Consider the following 12652-nt stretch of genomic DNA (forward strand, 5'->3'; position numbering starts at 1 on the left):
TCCCGGCCGCGGGCCAGGTCCTGCCTCGGGGCCAGCCCGGCCCGCAACAGGTCGCCGATGGCTGCGTGCTCCCAGCCGCCGGCCCGCACGGGTGCGGGTTCAGCCAGACCCGATCGACCGCATTTAAATAGCCGCGGCGCGAAGCCTCTCCCCCGTTCCCAACCCCCGCTCGCCCGGCGGGTTCCTCCGGGGTTAAACCCCTCACGCTCCTCCTCCTTCTCCCCAGTCCCAGTCCCAGCCTGCCGGGGTGGTCCCGCAGGCCAGGCAGGGGCAGAGCCTGGCCTCCATAATCCATGCGCGGGCGGCACCGCCACCGCTGCAGAGCTCTGAGGCGGAGCGGAGCGGGCCGTGCCCCGCTGCCTCCGTCCCGCTTTCCCCGTCTGGCCGGTGAGTGCTGCCGGTGCGTGAGGAGGGGTCCCAGGGCAGCGCTCCCTCGCCGCCCCCCTGCCCAGGACGGGAGGGCAGCAGGTGGGGGTGGGGCTCCGCCGTCTTCTCCGGCTGCTCCAGCTGCGGGAGACTGCGGCCGCGGGGCCACTTCCCCCGCGGGAGGAGAGGTGTCGGCGGCCGGGGGGCCGTCGAGGGAGGCGGGTGCCCGAGGGAGCGGGTCTGCCTGCGGGGAGGGGGGACCTCAGAGTGACCTGTGTGAGCGGCGGGATGAAGGTGCTGAGGGCGGGGAGCCCCGACTCTGAAAGCGCGGGGTGGGGCGGGGGCAGAGGGGCCGACCGAGGGACAGGTCTGTGCTGGGGAGAGCCGAGGGAGCTGAGGAGCAGGAGCTGCGGCACGGCGGTGCGGTGTGTGCCGGTCCGCGGGGAGCGAGGGCGGCTCCGCCCGCTGAGGAGAGCGGGGCGGCGGGCGCGGCCGCTGCGAGTGAAGGGGCTTTTCCTCGCCAGAGGGCCGTGTGTGGCGGGGCCGGCTGAGGAGGGGTCGGGGGCCGGCTGTGAGTCCTTGCCTGCTGAAGGGAAATGAGTGGCGGGAGCGGGGCGGGGAGAGGGGGAAACCGCTCGGCGGGAAGGAGGGCGCCCGCTGAGGGCACCTGCCCGGGGCGAGGGGGAGCGGGCGGTGGGGCCTGCGCGATGCCGGGGAAGTGGAGGGGATCGGGGACACCGTGCTGGCCACTGGGCTGGACAGGGGCGGAGGAGACGGGGAGGCAAAGCCTTGGCTCGGCTCTGCGGTGGAACCGCGGATGTGAGCGGGGCGAGGGGCCCGTCCGTTCCCGCCGGGGGTCCCTGCTCGGTGCGGGTTGCTGCTGGGTGTGTGCCGGGGCAGGCCGCGCCCAGCCGCCCCGCGGGGTCAAACCCACTCTGTGCGGGGGTGAGCTCTGCGGTGGGCGGGGGGCCTCAGCCCAGAGCGGGGGGAAGAGGCGGCTGCGGGTGTGAGCGCGGGCTGTGCCGGCCTCTGCACTCACACGTGCAGGGGAGCAGCTGAAGAAGCTGCCGAATCCGGTCGGTATTCCAGGAGAGGCAGAGCTGCGGTACCCGTGCTGCTATGCAGTTTGCAGATCAAGGAGTAAGCAGCGTGGTAGAGGAAGAAGTCTCTACAGTTTTAGTAACTGGAAAGAAGACGAAGGCAAGACTTGGTCTCAGCTGCCGGTGGGAGTACGTGGTGTCTGTCGTCACAGTACCTGGTATTGGGACGCGTACTCAGCCCTCATCGCTTCACATTTGCAAAAAAAACCTGCCTGTCTTATGGGCTGGCTTTATGTGATTTGAAATTTACTATGTGATGCTGAAATGTGCTCTCACAAGGAATGCCCTATGAATACTAGGGTAAATGTAAAAATAAAATCAAGTTACATATATTATTTTTCTTTTGTACAGTTAGTGCAAATGTACTTCAAACATTTAGGCATTCAGCTAAGAATCAGACCTGCTGATGTTCTGGGGAAGGTACTTCACTTGGAATTTTTAACGGGTCCGTTTCTGTTATTTCCAAATGGCTGTGACTTGTAAAACAGCAGGGATTTTTGATGATGCCTGCTTATTTATTTATTTATTTCCCAGTTATTAAGTAGCCACTCAAAGCGAACTGGGTTCTGAATATCCAGTTTTTCTTGAGTTGAGCATGTACTTGTTTTGAGCATACAGCAAGCATGTCAGGTGGATACTGAGGCTACCTTGTGTGGCAGATTCTATTTGTTTGGTTTTTGTCAGTGCTGCCAAACTCTGGTCTGCAGTCCCTAGTGCTTATGAGCTTTAGTTGCTTCCTACTCCTCCTATGGCAACAGGTTGTAATTGTTGGTAGGCTTTGGGCAGATTTTGTAACAGAAAACCGTACTTATTTAACTCGCCAGCATCTAACTTGGCTGCTGTGTTATGTCTCTTGAATGGGAAGGTGGTGTTGTGGTTTGGAGTTGGTTTTTTTTTTAATGCATACTTAGGAGTTTTAGTCTACCTGTAACCATCTGTTTTGTGGCTGCTTTAATTCATTTCACTTTTCTGAGGTTCTCACTGGAGCAGCCTCACTCAAGGGGATTATGGACTTGGATTTTCAAATGACTAAGTAAAAAATGTGACAAATGTAGGCAGATCCTTTGTGTGGGCTTCCTATGGACAACTGCATCTTCCACCATCCCATCCCATCGTGGTTCGCTGCCAGCAGGCTCCCACACTGAGCTGTAGCAATCTAGCCTCTGGTTGATTGAATTTTAGTTCACAGGGTTAATCATCACTGCATCATTGCACTGCAGCGTTGTATTTGCATGGATAGCAGCGTTAAACAGGAGGAGGCCAGTCCTGCTGAAACGAAGAGCTGGACATCATGCTGTTTCCAAGCTCTGTTACTTAGAGTTGATGTATCACAGAAGCAGTTGCTGAACTTCTGCATCTCTCGCTCTGTCTCTGCTCCCTCTCTGAAACTTACAGGGGAGTTGCTGAAGCTGCATTGGTTTTGGAAAATATTACAATATTTTTAATAACAGGAAGGATATATCAGAGAAAACGATAATACTGCAGCACACTTGGTAAAAGGGTGACGGTGTTCTCCACAGATAGTGTTTAAACCTCAGGAATTACCTTCAGTGACTTGTATATGTAGCATATTAGTGACAACACAGAATAAAAAGGAAAAGCTCTACTCTTTTAAAGAGAGACACTTGCAAGCCACACAGAAAATAAACTAAACACTTTCATTATTATATATCTTATTAAGTACTTAACAGAGTTTGTGGGGTTTTTTAAATCAAAACATAGTAATGAAATGGATATCTTATTTGATAATTAATGTAAGCACTTCAAAGTTTCACACAGCTTCTTTTCATTCACTATTTACTTGAACTTGGGTAGAGTTGTACTGGCAGTTATTGTAGCTTACTGACTGCAGTGATGCCACGCTGTTTCTGAGAAAATGAGACGGCCACATGCTGCAATGAAGAGTCCCAGAAACTGCAATGTAATTCTCTTTGTGTGTGTCACTCATGGATATGTCATTGTTGCAGTTCTCCTGATTACAAATTTCATGGATAGATTTTTCCTCTTTAATGCTGTTTGTCTACCATATTTAACTACTGATATGTTCCCAGCTAAGTTTCTTTTTGACACCAAGATAACTGCTGGGAGCTTTTTACATCTGAGTTATTTTTAGGTAGGTTGAATACATTGAATGCTCAGAGGTATCCTGAGTTATAGGTTTAATAGTGTTTCTGCAAGTTCCTGGTCATTATTAATGTAACCTTGAAAATATATTAGTGTTTTATGTAATATAGAGAACTGGTGTCAGCTTGGAGGAGTTACCCAGTAAGATTGTGTATACCATGTTTATCGTGATATATTTACCAACAAAGGGAGAGGAAGAGAGTATGGTCAGAATTCTGCAGATTGTTTGATTTTTATTTTTTTTTTCCAACAAACCTACCTCCCTGCTTTGCTGAAAAATTCTGAACTTTTAAAAAGCTTAGCTGAAAATCACGTAGAGTTGGAGACTTCAGTAGTGTCTTTGGAATGGAAAGCTGGTTGTACGTCTCCACTTAGCAGGATATTGTTTCTATCTGCAGTGCAGGTAGTGTCCTTGCAATTTCAGTAGTGTCCTTGTCTTAAAACTGCCAACTTTCTGTCTTGGTTAACACGTGACTTCACACTTCTAGCAAGTGTGGGTCCTGTATTGGGAGGACATTTTGACTGAGCTTTATTTGCCTGTTTGTGCAATTAGATACACTTTAAATTGTCCTTAACCTGGAATCTAACAACAGCAGCAAAAAGTTGTACGTACTTTCTCTTCTACTCTCTCTCCAGTGTAACAGAACGCAGCACAGAGGACATGCCCTGTCTTCTAGCTTTGCCTTAAGATACCAGTAAGGGAGGCTGTCTTCCTCCTTTACAAACACACCTAACGTTTCTCTGTATTGTACACTTTTGTATCTGTTTCCTTAACTGTTGGAATCAAGTCTCAGTCGCCACGTGTGAGCTTTTTCTCCTGACTCATTGAAGTTTTGCAGCTGTACTTGAGAAATCTTCAGAAAATAAACTTTACTTAGAAAAAGTGTTCAAACTTTTTTTTTTTTTAAGAAAACTAAGTTGAACTCTACTGTATCAAACTTGAGCAATCTTCACTGTTCTGCCATTAAAGCATTTTTTTTTCCATTTAATTTTGGTCTGGCAATATTTTTGTCCCATAGTTTCTGTAAATTTGATAATAAACTGCAGCCTAAGCAGTTTTCAGTTTCTGACCATTTCTATGTTCAGCCCTAGAGTAATAGGTGCATAAAAGAAAATTCCACTGAAAAATATCTTTTAGGCTGAAGAAAACTAGTCTTAAGAAAAAATTTAAAGGAGGAAAAATAATATTTTGGAGCTGGTCTTGTTTTCTTTCATTATTCTTTAACAAAACATTATTTTCCAGATAGGAAAATACTCATGGTTTGATGTGCTCTAAGTCCTTATGTTCCTGTGTTGAGCATCATCTTGTGGAGTGGTTGCTAATGTTGCCTTTTTGAATAAGGCTTGGATAATTCCACTGTTCATTCTTGGTTTTCACTAGTCATCGGGGAAAGGACAGATTGGAGTTTTTCTTCTTAACTCGACTGGACTTCAGGGAAACAAAGCAGTCTCTAGTTCTTTCATCTGGTCTTGTATTTCTTTGTTCCATATTTTTCTTGATCTTGATCTATCCATTGAATGCAGCACAGACTACTAAACAAGCCTGCAGCATGGTTTCTTTCAAGTCAATACTGGTTTTCAGAAAGGCAGCCTGTGTTTTACCAGAAACTGTAAAGCATTGGAGAGACTTAAGTCTCACCTTACTGCCAGTTTTTAAATCTTTTGTCTTCAGCGTCTCTTGGACCTGGAAGCACCTTGGAAGTCAAGGTATTGGTGTAGGACTGGGCTGACTGAAGCTGTGAGGTGTTTGCATTATTTGGCTGGCATTCTTGCAAGTGAATGTTCTGAACACCAAGGTGGAGATTAAAACCATTTCTGCTGGGCAGAGCTGCTGAAAAAGGCAACCGAGGCACAACTGTGCTAAGCAAAGGCAGTTTGAAGTGGGTGGGTTGTCATCGGCGGTGTGTTCCCAGGCATCCCCACCAGTAGCACTCTGGTAGGTCCCCAAAGACATTTCAAAGATGAGCTGGTCTGATGGATGGGAAGGTCAGCACTGTGACTGCTGGCACACTTGCCATGTACATGTGACTTCTGAAGTCAGAAAGGAGCAGAAGTTTTTCTGTGTCCTTTTATGTGTGGTGGTTTTGTTGTTGTTGTTTGTCTGTTTCTTTGGAGGCCACCATGGCCCATGCTGAAGTGAAGGAGTCTTACCTAGGCCCAGGTAGATGAAGATGTGGTCAGTTGTTTTGTTGGAAAACTAAGGGGGTTTCTGTTTACATCTCTTAATTAGTGGTTGATTAAACTGCTGTGATTTTGTAGATTCAGAATGTTCTTAAACATGTGTAAGCATCCAGAGTAATCTTAATGCTGCTTAGATTTAGCAAGCTATAAATAAAAATTGTTGAGTTGACTTCCCCAGTTCCTAAGAAGAGCCTTGAGATGGTTTGAGTTAGTAGAAAGTAATTACCGACCCCCATTGTCACCTGTCAGGAGGGTGAAGTTTTCTTGTTTGGTTGGGGTTTTTTTTTTTTTGTTAACTTCTCACTGATGCATAATTTATTTCTTCAGTCTTAGAGGACAGTTAGGAGTGGCTGGCATCTTAAATTCTTCTTTGAGGTGGAATCTGTGGCCTTAGCTGTGAAACAGGTGTCAGAAGGGTGCCATCTGCTAGGTCACGCACAGGGGGAAAGCGGTGTCCTGTAAACTGGAAGGTTGTAGATTAAAGCTGGAAGGTTTTACTGAAAGGTTGAGATTAAAGAAGCTACAGGGTACGACTTGTAATAATTGCCATCAACTGCAGTAACATCTGGTGGCTGATTAAATGCATTGTGTTACTGTTGTGACGTGACATATTGTACTTAGTCAGAAGTGCAATTCATACGTTGTTCCCTTAGTTTTGTTTCCCTTGGAGCTGTCTCAATACTCAGCTCTGTTTGTTTTTGAAAACTCACTGACCTGGAACTATGCATAATTGTTTTTCCCCCCTCTTTCAAGTACAGTGTATGTAGTAGACCATATTATTCACCGACCTCAATATATTTTTTTTCTTTTCTATCCTATTTTGCTTGGTTTTTTTTTTTTTTACAACTATTGATATGTTCAATTTCCACAGAAGATGGCAGGTTATCTTGCACTTTCCTATTTGCTTGCACACACCTTAATGAGCTCTTTCTTGTTTTTACCAGAGATGGTGCGCTGAGGCGTTTCCACGAGAGGCTTCTGTACCACTCCGAAGCACAAACACCTTAAAGAATAAAAGGTGTGAGGGCACTCCAGCGTGTTCCTGACTAGACAGCTAACCCCCAAGTGAATGTATTGAAGACTTCTACACTTGGTGGGACAAATCTCTCTACCTCCAGTTTTATGAATACTGCTAGCTATGGCTGTGGAACTCTGCTTACTGCTGCTGCTGTTTTGTGGAAGTACTATTTCAGAGGTACAGCCTATATACAAACCACCTCCTGGGACCTTGGATTTTGGATTTGTACCAGCCAAGACGTATGATACAGGTGCATACCATGAACCTGGGGCAATAGGAATTTTGTTTAAAATAGTACATGCATTCCTGTACTTAGTGCAGCCAAATTCTTTTCCTCAAGGTAAGCAGATGAACTACTTTTTTCTAAATAAAGATTTATTATTGATGCATTCGTCCTATTGTAAATGCCAAGACCACAATCTGGAAATAAATTATATGAAGGGCTTTGTTAGTAGCATGTGTAATGGCCTGGGAATGTGAACAGTTCCATATAAAATAATGGTTTTTTTACTAAGCCTGGTGGGGAGGAGGTGGTTAATAAAAATGAAATATTGATGAAATTTCACAGAACTTTGCTTACATAGCTCAAAGTTGTCACTGATGCATTTAAGGCTCTTTTTTTTCTTAACTGAAATGTTCTTATGTATGCTCAGAAGCATGAGCTTGGAGTAAAGCATAAACTGCTTTGTTTTTAATGTTAAATCCGCAAGAGACAGCTCTTTGCATATTGTGATAAGCAGTCAGGTGGTTATAAGGTTATGAGATTTATCCTAGGAAATGGAAATTTAGGAACCTGAAATAAAATTCATTTGTTTCCATATCTGTGCATCCACAATCAGTTTTTATATAAGGGCAGTTCCATTACACAGCCACGTTGTAACTTCTTGTTCCTTTGTAAGTTATCAAGTTAAGACTTGAAACTGCATTTGTTTTGCTGAGACTTTTTTTTTTTTTCTCTCCATTCCTTTTCTACTAAGTTGTCTCTTCTTCTAAAGGAAAAGTTAAGATTTTGGAGAAGTGTGTGTTTATTGAGGTTGCATTGATTAAAAGGTGCTTTTGCGAATTCTCTGTGTTTGTGGATGTGATAGTTGCATCAACTTAATTCTAGAAAACAATTTTTGTTTCATTTAGCTCTTAAAAGAAAATGCTAATGTGCTTGTATAATATTGGCATTTAAAATTATATTAAGGTGAAGCTTTAATAAAATCAAAGAATAGCTTTGGTTTGTTACTGATTCCTTTTGGAATGTAACTGTAACTGTGTAAAAGGTGTTTACATTATTTTGTAGTACCTCTTTAAATTTTTGAATTACTAAAGGTTTTAATATATAGTATTAAATAAATTCTTTGGTCACGTGCCTATATGATACCTGTGAACTATTATTTGCTTGTATTTTTGACATTTCTTCAGTAGCTGTAGAAGAATGAGCTCAAATGCACTTGAATGGATGACTTAGACCAGTGCCTGGAGTCCCAGGTGTTAACCAGGAGAGCAAAATCCTGGCCTGTTCCCTGCAGCAGCTGTCTTCTGAGCAGGTCTTAGGGCGGTGTAATGAGGGCAATTGCATGAAGCTGACAGTAATGTCACCTTTTGGAGGAACTGTTTCCAGATACCTCTGCTTTTGTGGCCTCTTTCCTCTATTAAATATCCAGATGGACTATTTGCCTCTCTGTGAGAGCTGGTATGTTAGGATTATTATCTCCATTCAACTCTTAGAAACAGGCCTTCGTTCTGCCTGAAGCCCTGCTTGAATATTTTATTATTTTATGATTGTGGAAACTTGATTCCTGTGAGATGTTTACTGTGCCTGTGTATTAACATGAATTTGGTTTGTAATCTTGTATGTCAAATTTAGTATTACGTCTCCTAAGCATTTGAATAATTATTGAGTATAGAATTTATTATCAAGATTAGAGTCCTGTAGGACTACTTGTAGTACGTTCTGCGTCAAGTAGGTGTTGTGAAATCCAACATTAAAGAGAAAGGAGACATCCAGGAGTAAATCACTTCTTCTTAGCTTGTAAACTTTGAACATCTTATAGCTCTCCCTCCTTCCTCACAGATACTTTTTGCCAAATCAGTTATTTTTAGAAGTTTGGGTTTCGTTATTTGCATTAGGTGAAGTCCTTTTCCCGTGCCCCCACATACTTCACTGCAAAATACAGATTTGACGGATCATGTTGGTTTGAGTCATACCATTTAATTGGTTAATCCCCATAATCTCTTTTGCCATATGCTGTTCTATTTTCACATCCAGTGTATTAATGGTGTAGTTAAGTATTTGAAATGCCTTTTTTTTTTTTTTTTAAACTGCTGACTTGAAATAGAGTTAATTCTGATTCAGAGATGAAAATAAACATAATCACAAATGGGCACAGAAAAGCAAGCCTTTTGATGTTTCTAACTCAAAACGTCATCGTTCTGATTGGGCTGGTGCTTCAGAAGAGTTAGCTCCAGGTCGATGGCCTGGTGCATTGGCCTATAACCATCCCATAGAGACGTATGATTCGTGTGCAGAACTTAGCATCAATCACTTAGACTTTTGATCTTAGTAGTCTTTTTTTTTTTTTTTTTTCCTAATTCTTGGGAGTACTTGCCATTTGTTTTTCCAATCTAATGTTAGTACTCTTAGCTGGGAGGAAAACAAAAAGTGACAGGATTGTCTAATTGCATGTAGATATTCATACCTTTGCAAGTCATCTTTATTCTTGCAGTAGTGCTCCGGTGGAGCTGAATGTGTTACAATATAACACTCGGACTCCTTCAGTCCCAAGTGTGGTAGAAAACTAGTATGAACTTCATACTGTTGTGATAAAGCAAAATACGAAGTACATCAGAGTCTTTGTGAAACATTCTTAAAGTATTTGCATGCTGTTAAGCCTTAACATTTTATTTAAATGCTCTTATATGTTACTTACAAGTTGAAAGGGATCACTTCATTTAAAGAACAAAACGAGTCCAGAAATATTTTGTAAGGCTTTATTTTTGAGTTAAATCTGAGTAAATAACTACTCACTTATGAATTTCTTCCTTCCATCCACTTTGTGGACATAAACTTAATCTAAGTTTAGATTTAATAGGTAAGTTATTAATGGGATTAAATATAGTGCTCACATAAAGCACAGTAACAGAACCAAGACAAGGAACTTCAGTTTCTTAAAATTGCGGAATCTTGAAGACCAGCACCATGCTCTTTGGATATGGCAAGAAACTAGTTTTAAAAAGTGAACTAGGGTATCAGATTGCAGTGCTTCAGTGAGTGTAAATAGATTTCTGCTTTAAACTTCAACAGTCAAATACGTTTGTCCTCACCGGATGATGTACTGGTGTAAATGGGAGTGAATTTACTCCCAAGCATAAACTGTTCTGTAGGGAAGCAGCCTCCACTTTGAGTTAATGACAGACTGGAGTGGAAGAAAAACTGCTTGGCCACTGTTTGCTACCTGAGGCTCAGTAGGTAACTTTAATCTTGCTGTGCCTCGGTTTCTCCAGTTGTAAAATGGAGATGATAGTGCTGCTGTTCCTTTTGTTGAGGACTGTGTAGAATAGAGCATCATTATTCTTTCCTGTTAATAGCACCACTTACAATAAATAGATGGTAACAGGAAAATTACAAGTTGCTTCCATCACTTGGCTAAGAGGGCATTTAACAAAACAAATTGTCAGGTTTTCTGTTACTTAGAATTTGTCATAAACCAAAGTGTTACTTTATTAATAAAGTCAAGTCAGTTCATGGTTGTGACATGGTGCGTGTCACCTGTTGTGCTGGAGACCTTCAAATGTGAACCTGGTGTAGGCAGGCCATGGTCAGTATGATCCTCTGGCTGCTACGATTATCTCACCATGGCTTTGTTCCCATGGAAACCAGCTGTTGCAGTAAGACGGTGTTAATCTGAGATTCCCCTTGCCAGCAGAATCTGCACAACAAATCTTCAGCTTCACAGCTTGTGTCTTGTAACAAAAATGTGAAGAGCTCATAAAGGGAACAAACTGGGAATAAAGCTTCTGCTCCTGTTCTTAGGTGAAATAAGACGAAAACTTACAGGCTTTTTTGCCTTACTCTACTCTACCTGAATTCCAGGGCGACTGTGCCACTTATGTTAAGTTACAACCGCTTTGCTCTACCTTCTGCTTTTTATTCTGGGTCACCTGGTTTCTGCTGAGGCAGGAATAAAACTTTAATGTCAAAATCAACTGTTGAATGCAGGTATTTCCTGGGCAAAACATAGTGCAAGGAGTTAAATGTACTATTTGCCTATGGGGAACAAGAACAAGCTAATTTTATTTAGACCTGGACTATACCTCTCAATTCTTTCTGTTTGTGAACTCTCACTTGTTGAACAGTTTGAGTGTAAGACTGAGGATCAGAATGTGACTGTTTTACTGCAAAGTCCTGTCTCTGACCCCTTTGGTCTTCCTTTCTCCTCACCTGGTCAGCCAGGTGCAAACTGTCAAGCAGCTGCAAATTGTGGACTTCAGCAAGTTAGTTTTGTGTTCCTGTCGCTGCAAGTAATATCTCACATGACTGTATTCAGCAATTAAAATGTTTTAACTTTAAAGAAATATATATTGCATAACTTGATGGGAAAATAAGCAGTGTATCTGTAGCTAGTATAGCTGTAATAGAAAATGCATATGCAAAACCCTTTTGTAGGTAGATTTGATGAGCTCCTAGGATATTGATTTTTTTTTTTTTTAAAATACATCAGCTGTGTTGGATGTGAGATTCTAAAGAAAATAATCAAAACACTTTCTCACCCTCTCAGTTAAAAACTCAGCAAGTCGGATTTTTTTTTTGTTTGTGTAAAACTACTTTGCATTTTGTAACTGTTTAGTTTTTGGTTGCCCGTTTCTACTTTAGTTTTGCTTCCTGTTAGTAATAAACCTTTTAAACTTGAGGCTTTCCCAGGAAAACTGGGCATGTCTGCATGCGATGAAAGGACTGTGGCTCTGCTCAGGTACCCAAGGCTTGGGTTGGGAGCACGGGTGCAATTGCTAGCACAGGAACTGAGAAGAATGGAGGAAGAGCAAGACCTGCCCTTTAGTAATTTAGCTGTTAGATTGGCTAAGCTGTGTTGTGAAATGACAATTTCAGTAAGCTGTAGAGTCAGTGCCTTCACCACATCCCTGTAACTGTTGTTTGGTTTGGTTTGGTTTTTTTTTTTTTTTTTTTTTTCCCCCCCCCCAACACTGTGGCTAGAGCTGTGACGTAAATTTAGAGTAGTAGCTGAAGTGTGTATATCAAAAATGCAGGTTTCATTGACAGAGGTTATATATAGCAGGTAGTGGTGGTTTCATTGGGTAAAACTGGGATAAGAAAGGGAACTTACAGTGCTCCTTTATTTGGTAATATGGTATATACATTGCAAGAAATGTCTTGTCTAATGTTGGAAATACTGGGGATGATAGAGCAGCAGGAAGGTACAAGATAAATTAGCCTCTTCTTTTCTCTGCCCACTCATATACATTTAAGGAAACAGTGTTTAAAAAAATCATTGCTCATTTCGTGCTGGGAAGTTGAGATGATCTACTTGATGACATCCCCATGTAAACAAGGAACAATCTGAGAATGTTTCTGAAGCAGATTTAAGGCCTGCCTTTTTTATTTTCTTAGGTGTCAGGAATGTAATTCCTTTTTCCCTGAACTATTCCAAACTGCAGACTATCTCACAGATTGCTTGTCAAAAGGGGTTTTGTGGACAAGGAGGAGACAGGTTTTAGGGAGGAGAGGCTTATACAGATTATCTCCTAGAGGTTACTGCAGAAAGCTACAGTTGCAGACATTGACACTTCTGTTATCTCTTCCTGCCTGCTTCTTTTGGATTATGTAAACAAAGGATCTATTTTGTAGACACATTTTATG

General features: G+C 42.7%; 1 protein-coding gene across 6 annotated transcripts in view; it reads left to right on the forward strand.

The window, feature by feature from the left end:
* Nucleotides 1-303: 303 nt before the first annotated feature.
* The window catches only part of PROM1 (prominin 1), a 64066-nt gene continuing 51717 nt past the window's right edge, over nucleotides 304-12652 (forward strand). For all 6 annotated transcript variants that reach the window (XM_086746415.1, XM_086746410.1, XM_086746413.1 and 3 more), the window contains exons 1-2: nucleotides 304-387; nucleotides 6716-7129. In XM_086746415.1, the coding sequence (XP_086602541.1) occupies nucleotides 6910-7129 (220 nt within the window). In that variant the 5' untranslated portion in view covers nucleotides 304-387; nucleotides 6716-6909. The remainder of the gene's footprint in view (nucleotides 388-6715; nucleotides 7130-12652) is intronic.

The sequence above is a fragment of the Chlamydotis macqueenii genome, chromosome 4 (assembly GCF_036417535.1).
Source record: "Chlamydotis macqueenii isolate bChlMac1 chromosome 4, bChlMac1.mat, whole genome shotgun sequence".
NCBI classification, from domain to species: domain Eukaryota; kingdom Metazoa; phylum Chordata; class Aves; order Otidiformes; family Otididae; genus Chlamydotis; species Chlamydotis macqueenii.